The sequence below is a fragment of the Phaseolus vulgaris genome, chromosome 9 (assembly GCF_000499845.2).
Source record: "Phaseolus vulgaris cultivar G19833 chromosome 9, P. vulgaris v2.0, whole genome shotgun sequence".
NCBI lineage: Eukaryota > Viridiplantae > Streptophyta > Magnoliopsida > Fabales > Fabaceae > Phaseolus > Phaseolus vulgaris.
The window spans coordinates 14,016,772-14,036,252 of record NC_023751.2 but is presented as its reverse complement, the minus strand read 5'-3'; the positions used below and the strand labels follow the sequence as shown (position 1 = coordinate 14,036,252).

The 19,481-nt window shown below is 33.3% G+C and overlaps 4 protein-coding genes across 5 annotated transcripts; 1 reads left to right on the top strand and 3 right to left on the bottom strand.

The window, feature by feature from the left end:
• Window positions 1-1,685: 1,685 nt before the first annotated feature.
• LOC137821550 (uncharacterized) lies at window positions 1,686-6,939 on the bottom strand. 2 transcript variants are annotated; one of them, XM_068626192.1, is made up of 7 exons: window positions 6,196-6,939; window positions 5,560-5,897; window positions 5,338-5,488; window positions 4,467-4,861; window positions 4,308-4,386; window positions 3,140-3,465; window positions 1,686-2,661 (listed from the first exon to the last, which is right to left on the bottom strand). In XM_068626192.1, exons 1-7 carry the CDS (start codon window positions 6,692-6,694, stop codon window positions 1,930-1,932), a joined length of 2,520 nt encoding a protein of 839 aa, XP_068482293.1. In that variant the 5' UTR covers window positions 6,695-6,939; the 3' UTR covers window positions 1,686-1,929. The 2 variants fall into 2 exon arrangements, with proteins under 2 accessions (XP_068482293.1, XP_068482294.1); XM_068626193.1 differs by having other exon boundaries at window positions 4,467-4,807.
• A 5,136-nt stretch (window positions 6,940-12,075) lies between these two features.
• LOC137820328 (probable steroid-binding protein 3) lies at window positions 12,076-12,824 on the bottom strand. Its single transcript, XM_068624358.1, has one exon. The coding sequence runs from the start codon at window positions 12,713-12,715 to the stop codon at window positions 12,413-12,415; it is 303 nt and encodes a 100-aa protein (XP_068480459.1). The 5' UTR covers window positions 12,716-12,824; the 3' UTR covers window positions 12,076-12,412.
• A 2,713-nt stretch (window positions 12,825-15,537) lies between these two features.
• Window positions 15,538-17,020, top strand: LOC137822492 (uncharacterized). The gene is made up of 3 exons (XM_068627389.1): window positions 15,538-15,815; window positions 16,414-16,563; window positions 16,671-17,020. The coding sequence occupies exons 1-3, from the start codon at window positions 15,615-15,617 to the stop codon at window positions 16,743-16,745; spliced, it is 426 nt and encodes a 141-aa protein (XP_068483490.1). The 5' UTR covers window positions 15,538-15,614; the 3' UTR covers window positions 16,746-17,020.
• Window positions 17,021-17,365: 345 nt separating this feature from the next.
• On the bottom strand, window positions 17,366-19,441 carry LOC137822491 (protein TIC 55, chloroplastic). The gene is made up of 3 exons (XM_068627388.1): window positions 18,984-19,441; window positions 18,683-18,785; window positions 17,366-18,576 (listed from the first exon to the last, which is right to left on the bottom strand). The coding sequence occupies exons 1-3, from the start codon at window positions 19,373-19,375 to the stop codon at window positions 17,458-17,460; spliced, it is 1,614 nt and encodes a 537-aa protein (XP_068483489.1). The 5' UTR covers window positions 19,376-19,441; the 3' UTR covers window positions 17,366-17,457.
• Between the last annotated feature and the right edge of the window lie 40 nt (window positions 19,442-19,481).

Below are 19,481 nucleotides of genomic sequence, written 5' to 3'. Positions count from 1 at the left end.
ATTTTTTTAAACGGACCCCATTTTGATAAAAAGAAAAAAAAAATAACATCATGGTCAAAAACCCAAATTTTTTATTAGGACACGATTTTTTGTTAACAGGGAAGAATGCAAGTCTGCACTTGGTGTCACTCCTTTTTTTTTTTCTTGGAAAACATGTTTCTATTTCTTTCTTTTATTATTTTTCATCTCTGATTTTGTAGTTGATCTCCATTTTTTTTTCTCAACTAGAGAATGTCAACAAGGTGATTGAGTGAAGTGAAGAAGTTGTTCTCATTCCTCATATCTGACTTTTTTTTTCTTGTGTTGGTTGCATGCAGTGGGATGTTAGCACATGTGAGATCAATGTTTAATACATAATTTTTGTTAGACAGAATTCATAATGTTATGTTTGATTTGTGAGTTAGGTGTCTCAAAGCAAGTTTGACTTTCTTTAATTTTTTTTAAGATTTTGGAGTAATTCAATGAAGAATACAAAAATTAAGGTAAAGGTATCTAACGCTTTTGTATATAGTCATTTGAATTGATTTAGATAGGTTGATTTGTTTTGAGATGGATATTTAAAGTAGAAATTAATTCAGTTAGAAATTTTATATGAAGCTATTATAATTGTAGTATTGTTGTGGTTAATTAGAATTTAAACGTGATATTGCTAGAATTTAAAGTTTAAAGTAATTAATATTGATGTTATGAGAAGTAAAACATGTTATAATGAATGCTTTAGTTAAACTTGGTTGAAATTGTATGAATATGACAAATGTTTAAGCACTTGAACTATGATTATATTACATGTTTTTCGAGTTTGAGATAGTCAATTTGAGCTAGATCAATGCTATACGAGTTTTGACCTTAATGTAATGTTAAATATTGTTTTAAATTTGTTGAAGTTTGAAGTGATAAAATGTTTGAAGTTTGTTAAATATTGTTGGAAATTAAGAACATTTCCAACTAAATCCTCTTATATAACTTATTTACCAATAACACGAAAAAGTATGGTAAACTGACTAAATTTTTTATGTTTGACCAAAAGTGTGTGTATAAAAAGGTTTCCATCATTGGGCTTGCACTAAATATGAGGCTGATTCTCCCTGCACCATATCATGCAACCAACACACTCACATGAAATGTCCATTTTGCCCTTAATAATTTTAAACTTTTGTCTTTCGGATATATCCGTAAGTCAAATTACAAAGTTGCAAATAAATAAATCCATAACTAATATGTGACTTTCGGATTTCACCATCCGGAAGCTTATTTGGACAGCATAAATAACCTTCCGGATATCAAGATCCGTAAACAAACATAAATGAGTTCCAGATCTCAATCCTCGGCACCATTTACAGTACACCATTCCGGATACAAAAATCTGGAACTCATAACTCACTTCCGGATATGACCATCCGGAAACTTAAATGAAATATGAAAATAATCTTCCGGATTTAAATCCGGAATGTGTAAAAATGACTTCTGGATATTGAAATCCGTAAGCAAATGTGTGAAAAAAGGTAGAATGGGATTTTAAAATTTTTGTTGGGTGGGAGTCAAAATTGATTGGGTGCAGGAAGCAATTGCCAAAATATGAAGGCTAAGTTAAGAAATTGAAATCAAGAAGCTTCCAAATTTGGAAGTTTGTGGACTAGGAGTTTTACAACACCAGAAGCACACTCAATATAGCACGCTTGGAAGAATTTTGCCACTACCAGAATAGCTATTAACTAAGATCCTTGAAGAACAAAATTTTCAATGTCATGAATTTTGTATATGGCTTGAGCCTAATGTTGCACTGTACACAGTCACACTACATTGTAGATGGTTTCTAAGACTTTGCAACAGATGGATAGCAAAATGTGGCCATGGAAAAGAATGAAACTCGTTTAAAAGAGGTAAAAGCAAACAACCATGTGTAAGCTATATACAGTGAGTGTTGTGTTTTTACTGACGAAGCTTTCTAAGCAACCACTTCTTTCTCAAAGAGATATCCAAAGCTAAAAATATCTTTGCCTTCGTCTCATCTTCCAACAGATCAGAAGCATCCATTACTAACTCCTCATCTATGTCTGGCATAGCCTGAAGAACACTCAAAGCATCTTCAAATGATGATTTCTTCTTCTCTCTCTTATTGATCAGTGCCTTGACAGCACTAGCCATCTCAGACAACGCTTCTTTCATTCGCAGCTTCTTTTTGGGAAGTGTTGAGTCTCTAGACATCGTACCAGGCCTTTTTCTGACATGGTGTGTCCTTTTCTGACATGGGTTTTGCTTATCTCCAAATAATATTTGAGCGTAGCCAGTGATATCCTTATCAGTTTCCCTTGGCCTTTCTGTGTCTTGGTTCGATACTTCATTGTTACTAGTCACATCTAAATTTCCATTTGTTTCATCGGCAACATTGTCAACTTCATTGCTGCCACTCACCACCAAATTCCCAAATGATCCATCAGTATCATTTTCCCTTCCCCTGCCCATATCTTGCTCTGATATGTCAATATCGCTAATATTAACCAAATTTTCAGATGTTTCATCCATACCCACTTCAATGGTAAAATCATTTTCTTCAATCAACTGAAGCTGCTCCAGATCACTCACTTTGTTTCCGAAAATCTTGCATAAATCATGGAAAAAATACAAACATTTGTTTTTATATGAGATGGCATCTGGGTGATCCTGCAAATATCATTCAGCAACAAGTTGTAATCATAATATTTTGAAGAAACGGTATTTGAAAACTATTCTACCATAGGCTCCTTTGCAAGCCGACACCTATAATCATGAAAATGGGATACTTGGAAGTGGGGAAGAGTACTAGAGTAGTAAAAGAAATAAAATAATTTGAGAAAACTGCGAGAGATGATATCATGGTTCTAAATCTTGGATAACTGTGTGTAACTCCTGTTCCCAAGAATGCTATAGCAGGTAGCAGATAGCCGCTATTTTGAATATTTTTATAGTTTATGCACACTATGTACATATAAATACTAAAAAATTAATGACATTCATAAGGAAGAACAAAAAGGTCTACGGCAGCAGCTATAGTGGGCAGGGGCTGCTCACCACTATGCCACTATAGCAGTGCTGTAGACCACTATTTAAAACCATAGACGATATCAAACAAAGAATGCTGTCAAATGAGAAAGGACCAAACCTTAATATATGCATCCCAGACATCATCCTCAGCAATTATTGTTTGTAGGGTTTCATTCCATGCAAACTCATTGTGACTGAGAATGTTGCAGATGTCATCATGCTTTTTCATCAAGCATAAATATTGATCCATTATAACCTTCTTATCAGATTGGAGTCCCCATCTGGCGTTAAATGCTTGGGCCACACGCATCCAAGCTTCCTCATTGAATAAATTTTCAATCCGATTTCCATTATTTACTTGCTCAGTCATAAGGTCAACAAAACGGCGTTCCATTGTAGAACCAGCATCATAAACATTTGAAAAAACGTCATTCTTCTGTTCACCTTTAAATGAGAAATATCCATAAGATTTTGGAACACCATCTAAATTTATATGGAAAACACTTGATTCCCAAAAAAAGCCAATGCATTTTACCCTATAGAACATTTCGCAAGTATAGTGGTGACAATGCCATAAATGAGAGATATGTTCAATGTCAACCATTGCTCAACTTCCTATCAAAATGTAATAGTGCATTTTGGTGGTAGATGTGTTAGAATAGGATACAACAAGACATGGGATTCTATTTTATATTTGGAGCATCTGAAGAAAAAAAAAGAGAACAGGATGAGGTTAAAAAAACGATAGATTTTCCATTCCATCTTCAGAGGAAAAACAAACACAACAACCTAAGCCTAAGTGGTTAAATCAATTTGGTGTAGAATTTTGAACATCCAATTGGCTAGGAAACAAAAGAAAAGAACCAATGAAGGAAAGCATGTGGAGGTTAAAGAAAATAACCTGACGCCTATTTGTTGCTTAATATTTAAAATTTTAGGTGTAATTTGTGAAATTATTCCCTTGACCTTTGTGATATTGAATTCATGCCAAATTTTGGTTGGATATAAGAGGTTTGCTTTAGAATTTGCCTCGAAGTAAAATAAATATTATCAGCAGAAAAGAAAATTTGAAACCTCTAGAAGCAGAAACTAACAGGTAGTTGGGGATGTAAAGGAAAATACTAAATACATTCATGCCACACTCATCAATCTACCAGCCTGTGTTATACAAGATAATGCCTTACTGTAGCAAGTAATGTGAAAAACAAGCCTGCTATCAATGCTGGTAAGTCTATACTGAGTTGTGCATTATGTGCTAAATAAATGGAGATATCTTGTATCAGTACCTTTCGCTCCAAATATGATACGCAAGTTCCCGTAGTCGGGCAAGGTTTTAACTCTAAGCGATCGAGCTTCAGGGTGTGCCTGCATGAATTATATGTTAACGTGATAATAGAACAATAAGTCACAAGAAACCTGATCAGAGTAGGAAATGGGTCGGTCACCTTTGTATAAGAATCCCAAACATGATCCTCTGCATCAATCATTTCTCTTGTATCATCCCATGAGAACCCACCATGCTGAAGAAGATGGTTGACATCATTGAACTGTTTCCTCAAATGTTTGTAACGATTCTTCAGAACATCTTTGTCATATTGAGAATTGAATCGTTCATTGAAAGATGTAATCATGTCATTCCAAGCCTGGGAAATGAATGTCTGCCCAAGTCTATTTCCATCTTTCACTTGCTCCAATAACAAGTTAATGAGGCATCGGTCCATCAGGGGTGTCCAATATGTTCTAGTTCGGTCAGTGCCATTTGGGTTGCGATTTCCTTTTGCTTCACCTTCAGGTACATGATCACATAGGCAACTACTTAGTTCTCCAAAGATCTTAAGGCCTAAGATATCAATTATAACAACATATTCAATAAATGACAAAAGAAGAAAAGGGATCCCAGATACAATCTACCCATGCTAATTATGTAGCTTGTTCAAACATTCTCACATCTCAATTAGATTCGTAAATATAAGTTTCTGACTAGTTAAAAATATAAAGCACCTATAGACCAAACATGCCTTTGGTATTTCCATGCAGTAAATACATCTGAAGTGACAATGTTACAATTGCAACAAGGGGAACTGAAATTCTCTTTCGAAGTTGAAATTTTAAAACCCACACGTTCCAAACAAATTCTTTTCTTTAAATATTTTTATGTTCAGTTACACCTCCATACAAGTATAATAATATATTGGACGATTCTTCATTAGTTTTTCATGACCGATATGGCGCAAACTGATCATTTTGCTTTAGAGAATGCAAGAAAATAACATAATAAATTGAACAAGATGATGAAAGCTTTTCATTGATACACACCAGCCTTTGTTCTTTTTGATATGACATCTTCATGATTTTTCTCCAGTTGCAAATTACTGATCTCATTTTCAGACACGTTTCTGAATATTAATTCTAAATCACGATAGTTTGGCAAAGTTTTCGATCTATATATTCGTGCATGCGGATGTGCCTACAAAATTTTTAAGTTAATCAGTGCTGAGAATCATGTATATCTTATGCTCATTCTTATTGATCACATACCTTGACATAAGCACCCCAGAAATCATCATCAGCCAAAAGCATTTGTTGTTGTTCATTCCACGAAAAGCCTTGTTTTACAAGATTTGTTATATCACGGTAGTATTTCAACAGTTTCTTGAACCGATTCTTTAAAACCCTTCTACCATGTTGACAACCAAATTTAGCATTGAAAATGGCTAGCATATCTGTCCAAGCTTTTTTATTGAATCCATTGTCCACTTGATTGCCCCTACCCAACTGATCAACCATAAGCTCTATAAAAAACTGGTCCATAGAAGCAGTCCAATCCGTCCTGGTACGCTCACTACTTGGTATAGCGATGGCTCCTGTTCCATCAGCTACAATCACAGAATACATTAGTAACATCAGCTTCCATTACTACTAAACAATTAACTAAATTCCTTGCACTTATCACCGGAAAAAAATGCTGTTAACAAAAGAAAATAGTACAAGTAGAGAGAGTTTAAGGGGCTTTTATGGTGTCAGCCAATAAAAAATTCTTATGTATGTTAAAGTTTCTTTATTTTTACAATAACTACTCTAAAAATCATGCCTAGCCGGACTTTTTATTGGTTGACATTACGTTGACTCTAACTTAATCTCTGTTCTAAGCATTAGGGTGGAAGCAATACTCACCCAAATGCAGTTCTTGCAATTTATCATCAAGGCGTACGTCATTGCTAGATAAACTATATCTTCCATCAGCAACAGTGTGGCCATATATGGCACACAAATCATCAAAGTTCAACACTGGTTTTGTTCTGTAGCATCTAGCATCAGGGTGAGATTTCAAATAAATATCCCAAGCAGAATCATCATCAGCCACGACCATTTGCCGGGCAGCATCCCATGAAAAACCGAATTCAGAAAGAAGACTCTTGACATCATTGAACTGCTTCCACAAATTGGCATACCGTGTTTTCAAGACATCTTTGTCGAACTGCGAACCAAAGTTGGCATTGAACGAGGTGAGCATGTCTGTCCAAGCTTGCTTGTTGAAAGTGTGGCCAATCCTGTTTCCTCTCTGCAAATGCTCCAACATGAGATCAATGAAGTAGCGTTCCATTAATGGAGTCCACTGCATCCTTGATCGTTCGGTGCCATTGCTTAAACAACTTTGGCTTTGGCCACTCATTGTTTGTTGCTTACCAAACACCAAAGTTGCGTGTATTTTTCAGCAACAGTGCCCACATGCATAAAAAGCATTTCGAAGCATCAAAATCACGACTTTGGAGTTTGAACATAAAAGGGGTGGAAAAAGTTTGGGGCTTTTACAGTGGCGATGATGAGAGTCAAGTGAGAGGGGGTGAGTCCAAGTTTGGGCAATATTGAAATCTTAACCCTAATCCAGAATAAGGGATGAAGCCCCGCGCAGCATTCATCGTTTGTTTGGTTATAGCTGCATTTATAATCAGGGCTTGGACTTGGGCCTAAATATTCAACTAAAATCACCACAAGGCTTTTTTCTTCCTGCACCCCATATTGTAAAAGACTCTTTCTTCTTACACCTCCATACCTTCTTGTGCCACCCACATACTAAATGTGAAATACCATTTTATCCTCTTTTTTTCCACCCTTGAATTTGAAATAATAATCCTATGGATTATGTAATCCGGATACAGAAGTCAATTTCATATTTAGAAAAGACTTCCGGATTATGTAATCTGGAAGCTAATAACACATTTGAAAAAACAGCTTCCAGATTACATAATTCAAAAGTTAATCTTATGTATAGAAAAGACTTTTGAATTATGTAATCCGAAAGCTAATCACAAAAAGACTTCCGGATTACATAATCCATAAGCTAATTCTGGATCTAGAAAAAGACTTCCAGATTATGTAATCCAGAATATTGAGAAGGGTATTTTTGGAATATGAAAAACTTATGGGGGTGGCACAAGAAGGTATGGAGGTGCAGGAAGAAGCAGCCATTGTAAAAATAGTAAACTACTCTCCCATGCTGCATCATCCCACTGTTGTTGTCCCTGACACTGGTTCACTCTTTTGGAGGAAGAAGAAAAAGAAGAAGAGAGAGAGAGAGAGAGTAAAATGAGATTTGGTTGGAAGTTTGTTCTGAAAATTCCAAAAGGTATCATTTATGGTATAGAAAGCTTGTTACGAAGAATCCTTTTATCACATTTCTCTAAAGTTTCACATTAAAGTTTGAATAATTAATAAAGTAAATGGATTATACTAATTATATCAAAGTATCATTAAATCTAATATGTATTTAATCATCAAATGAATATTCATCTGGTTCCTAATTTGATTCTAAATTAAGAACACACAATTTGCAATCACAACAACATGCAAACCCAAAACTATAAAAAAGAGAAGGAAAAACTTATAACTATAAACAATAGGTTAAAACTCAATTTGGTTTGTTTGATTTTGACTTTGTGAATTAAATATCAATATTTAATTCTCCATAAATAAAAATCAACAAGCAAAATTCAGAAAAAAAGAAGACCAAAAGTCAACTTTTGAGAAAAAAAGTAAATAAAAAGATAATTCATAAAACTTTAGAATTTCGTAAATTTAAATGGTATGAAGAACGTAGACCTAGGTGTGGATTGTAATTATGTTCATAAGTTCAATTAGGGTTTAAGCTAATAAAAAAAAAAGTTAATTCGCATGTTACTTAACAAAATTTCAGCAAATCTTCCTCAACTTTCAAAATCCTAAAAAATAGTAGACAATTCAAAATTCAGCAAGCCATATGTCCATTTTGAAACTTTGAAAATGTAAAGTCTAATGAAACTAAAAAAAAACAAAAAAATAATAACTACATACAAAAAAGTTATTATTAAAATAGTGAGCAAAGATCAAATAAGTCGGAAATATAAAATAAAAACAAATATGTACAACCAATTTATTACTATCGAAAGAAAATGAGTTAAAAACTAAAAATAAAGCATATGGAAATTGCATTCACTATACAACAAAGTTATAAGTGTGTGTCATAATAGAGTTAACACTGACGATGAAAAAAAAAATTAAAATATTATGAAATATTATAGAAAAATCGAAAAAAATAATTTATGAAACTGGATTTAGGTTAAGAAATTTGTTATGTAAATTGTTAGTACCTATCACGCTTATAGTAAGATGATACCTTTAATTAAATATAAAAAAATATGATTTTTGAAATGTTTATTTTTTTTCCAAAAATAAAATAAAGATATATGTGAAATTAAAGAAAATATTTAAAAAAAATTATTTGGACTATGTAGTTCTAAAGTTCAAAATATGTTATTTGAAAAATGTTTTTTTTTTTAATTTTGAAATTTTAATATTTATTAGATTTGAAGTTTTTATGATTCACGTTGATTAGTATGAACAATTATATTTACTATTCTTACAAATCATACTTTAAACGGAGATAATATAAATTATACAGTGATACCACCGCATATTATTGTGTGAATTTATTTAGAAAAAACGTATTTTTTAATTTTTCAAAAAAAATATATTAAGTAGAAGATTATACAGTCATTCATGAATATAAAAAAATTCTGAATTGAAAATAATACATTTTGGAAAAATTTATCCAGAAAAGATTATTGTGTTCCGGAAAGGGGTCTGGAATATAATTTTATATGTACCCCATTTTGTTAAGGGTATTTTTGTCTTTTCTCCTGTAATTGGGTGCAATTATATGGTGCAGGAAGCAATTGCCTATATGTTTTGGGGTCAAAAAACTATTTAGAATACTCTTCTCCTTCATTAGTTGGTTGGTGGGTCGCATTACACTTTACCTTCTTTCCTTACAAACTCTTTATTCCTCCTTACTTGTCTTACCTTTCACTGTTCTCGTAGTCCAGACTCGGATGGTATATGCAGCAGATTAAGTCAGTAAAAATATTCGGCGCTCGGTTGTCAGAGCACTGGATGTACCTAAATTTTGGAATGTGTGTTATTTATATTATTTTAATGAATATTTCTTATTAGGTCAGATTAGATAGTTGAACTGTGTTTAATAATACATTACCTAACTCTTAATCATAGATTAGCTTCGTAACTAGATTTTGCGTTGTTAGTCAAATTGATGGAGACATTGACCTTTAGTCAATCCAGTAATGAGGACTAAGGCCCTGTTTGTTTCTGTGCAAAGAAAAGTAAAGTTTCACTGTGCCAATGGAAAGCTCGAAAACCAATGTAAAATGACACGGAATTCAAAAAAAATTCACGCTCTAAACTTTCTTCGCTAAGTTGTGAAGAAAGTTGAATATACATGTATATTTTTAATTAATTAATTACAATTTACTATTTTACCCTTTTTTATTTTAAATAAAATATTATTATTTTATTTAAAATAGAATTATAATTTAAATATAAAAAATATAATTAAGATTATAAAAAAAAAATTCTTCTAAAATAACATAATTAATACTTTTTAATAATAAAAAAAATAAATTTATATAATAATTATATTAATTAAAAAAACTAAAAATAATAATAATAATGTTATTTAATATAAAAATATTTTTTATCAAATATTTATAATTATAAATATTTAAATAATATTATAAATAAATAAATAAAATTAATTTTTTTATCAATTTTTAAATGTAAGGACAAATATGTAAAGTTACAGTTTTATCAATTAAAAAAAATACAATTTCAATCACACCCATCATATCACTTACAAACTTTCATAAACTTTCCTCCCACTTTACACTTTATTTACCTTAATCCAAACACCCTAACTTTCTTTACACTTTCCTTTCAAATCATCACAAATCCACTCCCTCATTTCCACTCCCTAATCCAAACAAAGCCTAAAAAATAAAATCGCTCTGGCCGCAATGTATCTCTATTTATTTGTTTATTTATTTTATATCTCTTTTTGTTACTTTATATCATTAACCATTATAGTTATTTTTATCTTTTTTTCTGATTCACCTTTTGCATTATCGATATTAATACATAAATAAAATACGAACTTTTATAACTGATGTACATAGTTTTGTACAATTTTTTCTTTACTTATAAAATTTTCCTAACTGTTTTACTTCTATTAAAAATGTTTTTCTAATTATATTTTCAGCGTGAAAAGTTGTCAACCCAATATGTAAGTATTTTCACTATTTTAGTATAAAGAACTAAAGAAAAAGGAAAAAAAATAATATTGAAAGAGAAGTAGAGACTCACCAACCAACGACATTTTATGATACTTTAGAAAAGCTGCCATTTTTTGTTTGGCGTCCACCGGCAGTTAAAAATCACGAAAAACCTTTCTTACATTTTGTTTTTTTATTGTGTTTTCCAACAACTATAAAAAAATAAAAATGTATTTAAAAGATACAATTATTTATAATACAATTAATTTCTCTATTTTTAATTCTATTTCTCTCAAACCAAATAGTTCTTATTTTATTTTTCTCATTTAATTTTCTCTCTCCATGAAACACAATTTATTTATAGTTATAAACAACCAAAAATGGTATGAGAATCATTAACCACGGCAAAAATAACATAATCATCACTTGATCCAATCTTGAACATGCTTTAATAAAAAATGATACATATAGCATAACTTCTGTGAGACATTTTCTATATGCTTCCTTCCTCCATTGATATTGTGTATATATATGCCTCTCAAAAATCATTTACCAACACAATATTAACTCAGCCATGAACACTTACACTGCAGACAATTCTTACACACTATAGCAACTCATACTCATTGATGAGCCAGGTGATATGAATGGTATGAGTTAAATCATGGATTTCTATGTGCAAGAGAGATGATAATTCAGCAAATAGCAGAGCAAATTCCTTCATTTCTCTCTGATTGTGACCTTTACACCTCCTAAATCACGTTTGTAAGTGTATATTTTCATCAAGCATCATTGTTAATCAGATATCTGAAAACAGCAAATTCACGGGATACCCAAATTCAAAGATGGGAGGAGCAGAACATAGTCTTTGGTGAAAAACATTACAATTTTTAATAAAAATCTGATGAATCCATGATCTTTAACAGACTTTACACAGTATGGTCACATGAATTCTCTTTCCCTGTATTTGGTTGAAAGAAAAAATAATTGTTTCTTGAAGGGTTTTTTTCCTAAGCAAAGAGACACACAGATTTGAAGTCAGAACAAGTATCATTGTTAATAAAAATCTGATTAATCAATGATCTTTAACAGACTTTACACAGTATGGTCACATTAATTATCTTTCTCTGAGTTATTGGCATAGTTTAAAAGGTCAAATCTTTGATGATTCCTTTCACAATACATGGTTGAGAGCCATGAAAACTGCACTCTAGGTATGTTACATCTCAGCTTAATTTTTGTCTCTGCCTAAATCTTTTCTTGACAAAGAGATTCTGAACATGCAATGAGAGGGTTATCTGCTTTTTCAAATCAATCAAAAGTTCTAAGAAAAATATTCAAATCTCGCCAATATAATACTAAATCCTAGAAATCAAATCACTTTCACAATAAATAGGATAAATCTGATAAAACAATCTATAGTTCAATAAAAGAAACAGCAGATAATGAAGAATTGATAAAAAAAAAATCTGATTTATTTCTCTCTGTTTTATTTTGTCTCCTTTCACCCCTTCATACATAGATGATACCAGCGATAAATATTAGGTTTTAGGAAGATTTGTAGTCCTGGAGGAAACACAAGGCAAACCCAAATTGGAAAAGCAACAGGAGGAGAAACGGAATCCCTTACCCAGAGCATGGACAGAGAAATTTTATTGCTAGTATTATCACTATTATTGTTACTACTAGGGTGAGATTGAGGGTGATGGATTGAGTTCAGTTACAGAAACAGAGAAACAAAGAGATGGCGATAGAAAGGGAAGAAGAAGGAGAAGAAGAAGAAGAGTGAATCAATTGAGAACGCGACCAACCACAGGATACTTAGCTTGAAACTTGTTCTCCCAATCGTTGAGAACTCCGATCTCCTTTTCCGAGAGGCCGTCCAGGGAGGGCGAGATGTCGTCGTCGTTCTTGCTCATCTTGGCGAGGGCTCTGCTGGCGTCCTTGCCGGCGAACATGGCGTAGGCGCCGCCGGGACCGTAGAAGGATTTTCCGGTGGTGACGTCGTAGACGCGGCCCTTGACGGCGACGTAGATGGGCTTGGAGGGATCGGTGCCGTTGTACTGGCTGAGCTGGTGAGGTGTGAGGTCCATTGGGCTTAGCAGCGTTGATGAGAAGAGATGAGATTGCGATTGCGATTGAGATGAGAGAATTCAGAATATAAACTCACTGCTTCACCTTTCATTCTTTTCAACAACTTGTCCTTATTACACATACCCCACCCTTCACCTACTTTTTTTTCACTTACTTTATTATTCTTATCAAAATATAATATATTTATATATATTTTTTATTTGGTAGACTTAGAAATAAATATATTTATATATATAAAGTTGTTGTATGAAATGTGAGTTGTAAATGTATTATTATTTAAATATGTTTATTTCTTTATTTTAAATTACTTATTCAATAAAAAATATGTTTGAAAGAAAGAGAGTGAAAAAGAAAGAGAGAATTAAAGTTAAAATTTGTAAATTTTGGATTAGGTGATGCTACACCTCCATTCTACCATTCTACATCACATAACATAATCTTTTGAAAGGGAGTGTTGGTGAGATGTTTTTTAGGTGTAGAGATGTCAAATTTTTGGTGCATCTCATTGTTTCACTTGCAAATCACTCTTCAATTCAGCTCTTACCTCTTGCAACTTCTTCTACCTCTCTTTATTAGTATATTCAAAGGAAAATGGTTTTTTTACACCTCATGCTCCACCCTACACCCACTAAATATTAATATTTTTTTTTTGTTTTTTTAATTTTGAAAATTATTTTAACATTTTACATTTTGCCTATATTTTCATTAAAGAGATTTTTTCATTTTTTATTACAAATTTTAATATTTAGTTGTGGGTGTAAAGTGGAGCAGGGTGTCAAAATATCATCACCCATATTCAAACCTCCTCGTAAAACCAACACAAAAATCTTTCAATTATTTCAACAACAAATAGTTGCACTTCGATATCAAAAAACAAGCGTGACTGCACTCATTACACGTTAAAAGTTGGGAGTTATTCTTCGCTACAAAATCTCATCTCTTACACATTATAATACATTGACTAAATCATCTAAAGCACATAAACCTATCGGTACAATAATCTTATAATCCTACTCCCATATATCTATACCAAAAATACTAATGTAATATTGCCCTGTCTAGAATATAAATTTTTTATTTTTTATTGTGCAATCCAAAATACAAATTTTGTATATTAAATTGCACATTTCAGAATACATAAAATCACAAATGTTAATTTTTCGATTTTGTAATATGTGAAGTCTCCACATTCCATATTCCATAATTAAAAGAAATGCCAATGAAAAAGGATAACTTTGATATTTTTAGAAGTATGGAGGTGCATGAAGAAAACATGGAGTTGAGGAAAAATACATGGAGTGGAGGAAGAATTTGCCTATTTAGAGTTAGGACTCTTTCTTCCTACACCTCCATACCTTCTTGTGCCACCCCCATACTAAATATGAAAATACAATTTTATCCTTTTCTTTTCACCCCCTTGGGTTTGAAATAATAAGCCTATGGATTATGTAATCCGGATATATTCCGGATTACATAATCCAGAATTCAATTTCATATTTAGAAAAGACTTCCGGATTATGTAATCCGAAAGCTAATAACACATCTGAAAAAAAGGCTTCCGGATTACATAATCTGGAAGTTAATCTTATGTATAGAAAATACTTTCGGATTATGAAATCCGGAAGCTAATCACAAAAGACTTCCGGATTACATAATCCATAAGCTAATTCTGAATCTAGAAAAAAGACTTCCAAATTATGTAATCCGGAATATTGAAAAGGGTATTTTTGGAATACGAAAAATTTATGGGGGTGGCACAAGAAGGTATGAAGGTGCAGGAAGAAGCAGCCTAGAGTTAGACATCTAACAATTGGGCTAAAGATCCAACAACATGTGGACCTTTGGGCTCCCCTTCAATTTGTTTTATAGAAGAGTTCCTTGAGTTTTTTGGGAATTTCTCCTACACCTTCATAGTTTTTTTTTTCTGCAGCCTCATAATTATTGTAATCTCAAAAATATTCTTTTTCTTTTGTATTTTGAATTCTATAACTCAGAAGTATTTTTGGATTTAGAAATGACGTTCAAACTGTAGAATTCAAAATGCAAAGTTGACTTATGAATTTTACAATTCGAAAGTCTTCTATAAATCCAAAAATAACTTCCAAATTATTGAATTCAGAAGTCAATAAAGTTAACTCTGTATTCCGAATTTTACAATAACTTTGAAAGTCATTATATATGTAGACTAAAAACTTAAGGCTATTCTTATTTATGTTTTATTTGGATTATGGAGTAGATTTGAGAGAGTGAATTTGAGATGAACTGAATGAAAAATGAGCTTTTTTAAATTAAGGTAAATAAAGTAAAAAGTATAAAGAAAATTTATGAGTGATGAGATAGATGCCGACCAAAAAAATAAAAAATAAAATAAATGAATGATGAGATAGGTGTAATTAAAATTATATTTTTTTAATTGATAAAATTATAAACTTACAAATTTACTTTTATATTTAAAAATTATTAAAAAATTAATTAGATTATTTATTTATAAATTAAATAACATTATTATTTTTATCTTTATTTTTTATAATTAATATAATTATAATATAATTTTATTATTATTATTTATAATTATGTTATTTTATAATAATAATTTTTTTACAGTTTTAATTATGTTTTTATATTTGAATTATAATCTTATTTTAAATAAAAATAATAACAAACGGAGCCTTAACGAAGAAGCTTATGGAGTGCAGGGACTTAAGAATCATTTTTTTTATTTTACTAAGGGTAAAATGGATTTTTCACTTAAACATGTTGTATGAGACATCTCCACTGTCCTTTTCCCATGTTTATTACGGACAGTGTTTTCTTTATAACAACAACGATCTTTTCATTCATCTTCTTTAGTCTTTCTTCTTCTTCTTCTCATTATTATTGCAGAGAAGACTTTTTAATATGAGTAGGTGCGTCTCTTGTAGCACCGCTTCTGCATTCATTCGCAACAAGAGTTTGTGCAAATCACCAACTCAAATTCCAATTCCAATCAATGCAGTAACGGTCAACAGAACTTCTCGCCTGCGCGTCCACGTTTCCATGGTGGACTCCTCCTCTTCTGATTTCGCCAAGCGCATCGAACGAGCCTGGTTAATTTCCAAGGTTCAATCTCTTTCTTTCTCCCCTCGTTCTAACTTCGTTTTAGGGTTTTTCCTTTTCATAAACTTGCTTCCCTTTTTAGAATTTTTAATTTTATTCTATTTACGTGGTCAAATTCTTTTAATCATATCGTAGAATTCGAAGGCTATGTTCATAGATTAGGTAGTCAAATAATCAAGTCTTGTGGCTATGCCTGATCAGTTATCCTTCCAAGGTTCCTTTCTTAATGTGTTTTTGTGGAGAATTTTGACCAACCATGGTTATTATCTGGGTTGTAAGTGAGGTTAATTTTGATACACTCAGTGTATAAATCTTTACCCTATCTTAATTTAAGATTAGGTTTTAAATCTGTGTGTTCGAATATAATTCAATGCTAAATAGAACGAACATGTTTATCAGAGGGCACCATGAATCCGTGATTAAGTATTAACGCTGGGATTATTAAGCTGTTCCTGTATAGTTATGCAATCGATATCAATAGGCGAGGTATTTTGTAAGATAAAGATTATTTTTCATCGTACACCAAGTTTAAAATTTATGAAATTCACTTTGATGTTTGATGTTTCTGTGCTGGTCTTTGATATATTTGTGATGCTTGCAGCAACCAAGGCCAATCGTGTGTTCATCTTGCGACTCAAAAGGGCATATCGAATGTAAATGGTGTGCGGGTACTGGTTTTCTTATTCTTGGTGATAACATGCTTTGCGAAGTCCCATCCAGAAACACTACCTGTATCACATGCACTGGAAAGGTACCTCTCTATGGCTAAACTAACGTGATGAACTCACTTCACGTGTAAATTCTTAGCATGACGGTTTACTCGGTGTTTAATTTTGGCCTTAATTTGTCATTATTCAGGGTTCAATGTGCTGTTCTGATTGTCAAGGAACAGGCTTTCGTGCAAAGTGGTTGGGAGAACCTCCTACTTCTTAGTACCAAAACTACCACTCAAATGGTGGTGTGGCATGGCTTCTAAGTCCTGAGAATTGTAGTTATATTATACCTCGTTTTACTTGTGTCTGACAGATGCAGCAGCCTCTTTAGCTCGCAGAATACTTTTACTTTGAAAAACATTGTCTGGTTATTCATTTTTTAAGATTGAATTGTTACTAAAAGCAATCAATTAGTACTATCTTTGTATGTTGATTAACTTGTATAAATGTCGTTGTTTTACCAAATGAAATGAAAGCTTATTCTCCCTGACAGAACGCATTATATGAAGTCATGATCGGTATGAATTTTAAGGGGACCATCCTGTTGAGGTAGCAGATTTTTTAACTTCAAAGTTTCTTCTTATTTTATTTTATAATAAATAAATTTTATCTGATAAAAATATCCCTTGGCGAAATTGTGTTTGTTTAGTTACGATAAAATAAAATAAAATCAGGTTTATTTACTTCTAAAGCACAACACTGTGGGTGAAAAATGCAACTTGTATTGATTTTGAAAGTATATGAAATTTTGTAACAAACATATTTTTGTATAAAATCTTTCAAATATAAAATTACCTCACCTCAAATTTAATTTTTTAAAATAAAAATGACTCAAATCCATACAAATGCTGTGCCAAGCCCAATCAATCTGCAACTCATTTAGTCATTACATACAAGTATTAATTTGAACAACTATTTTTCCAACTTGTCACTCACAATCTCCTATGTGTCCTAACAAAGTTTGTAGTGTTCATTGTAATGGCGGTTGAGCAAGCATAGACTCCTATAGAGCACAGGGAAGCAGATGCCAAGAGAATGGCCTTCCACTGTTTCCCAGATACCAGAATTGCCAAAGCGACTAATGTAACTGCCACAGCTGAAAGGGCATTTTGCCAAGCTTGGAAAGCTTTGACAACGGTTCTACATCCTTTGCAATGTATCACATGCCTAAAATATCTGTTGGCTAAATTTGGGGCATGCAATGTTCCAATAACCCCCTTGGCCGGTGAGGAAGCTGATTGTCCTGCAACGAGTCCAGCAGGTGCATGTTCAACCACAGCAGGCTCTTTGGGCAAAGAGATAGTGCTGTGACCAAAATAATATGGCATCCCATGCCCCACTTTGTCCATCCACTTCCTGTATTCAGCAACCCATGTGTCTGATGATTTCAGATTCAGATATAGTTGCTTTGTTGGAACCTTCTCTTTCAAGAGAATTTCATTCTGAGATGATAAGAATCCCATGTCTTGCTCAAAAACCTTGCATGCATTCTGATGGAAGTACCACTTTGGAAACACTTTTACTAGTGGAGATGATTTTGTTGATCCAAACCTCACTATAAGCATGGATTTCCCTTGCCCAGTTGGTCTACAAAGGAACAGGCCACTGAAGTAGTTTGTTTCACCATTCTTATCAACAAATTCCTTGTTATTTTGTAGAACACATGGAGCCTCAAACCGCAAGAAGTTACCCTTGGATCCCTCTTTCTCAGTGCCCCACCAACCTGCAAACCCTCTATCAGTTCGCTCAGTCACCTCAAAACCCAGCGGCTGAGCATTCTCCCTTTTTGCGGTCCAATCCGTTCTGTCATGCGAAATTGGGACATGAGCAGGATCCATCAGGTTCTCCAGAAGAATAGAGTGATCGTAAGGGAGTTCATGAGTTGTTGAAACGTCTCGAAATCCCGGCCTTGCAAAGTTCTCAAACCAAGGTAGTTTACTATCATTTGGAGGTGTCTTGAGGGACATCCACACCCAAATAACACCTTGAGAGTCCCTCACTTCATATGTTTTAACACAAGCTGTCCTAGGTATTTTGGCATCAGCCGGAAGCTGTTGAAAACAGAAAAAAAAAATTGTCACTTGTCAGCATCATGTGGCCTTAAGCTGGGAATGGGACTTTGATTTAGCTGAGGATAACAGAGGGTGCATTACCAACCTGAGGTATCTTCACACATTTGCCCTCCCCTTCAAATTGCCATCCATGGTATAGACACTCAAGCCTTCCATCAAACAACTGTCCCTCCGACAGTTTGGCTAACCTGAATTGTACAAAAGACATAAGGTCCATCATTTGACAAACACAAACATCAGCAATCAGTGAAACTACAGTATTTTCAGTAATTGGGGGCATGCGGATTAAGGTAAAGCAATCACAAATTCCCGGTGAGATCAAAGAAAGAAGATACAAATAAAACAACCAAACTCAACCCACAACTACAATCATAATAAACAGTAACCTGTGGGGGCAGCGATCTTCGTAACAGCGGAACTGGCTATTGCCATCCTTGAACAACACAAGTTGTTTATCAAACACTGTGAGCCCCAAGGGTGCATCTTCGGGCACATTCTGAGTGAGATACAAAGGGTACCATTCCTCCGTCCAGTCATACTCCCCTTTCCCCTCCTTCTCGCTGGTGGGACCCACAAGAACTGCGCGATCTTCTTCACTGTCAGCTAAAGGTGCAGCTTTGATGTCTGCAGTGGCGCCACACGAGGCGTGTTTCGATCTTAACGATGGTTTGAGAGAAGGGGAGTAGAGAGCCCAACGGAGTACCTTCTTTGGCGGCGCGGAAACGCGCAAAGGGAGGAAAGTTCGAGTGGGAGACAGAAATGGATTCACCAACGCCATGTTATGTAACAGAATTGAAGAGTGAAGAGTGAAGAAGAATAAGAAGAAGGTAGCATAAACAAAAAGGAGGAAGAAAAAGAGAGACTTGCACGTTTCGTGCGTTGTT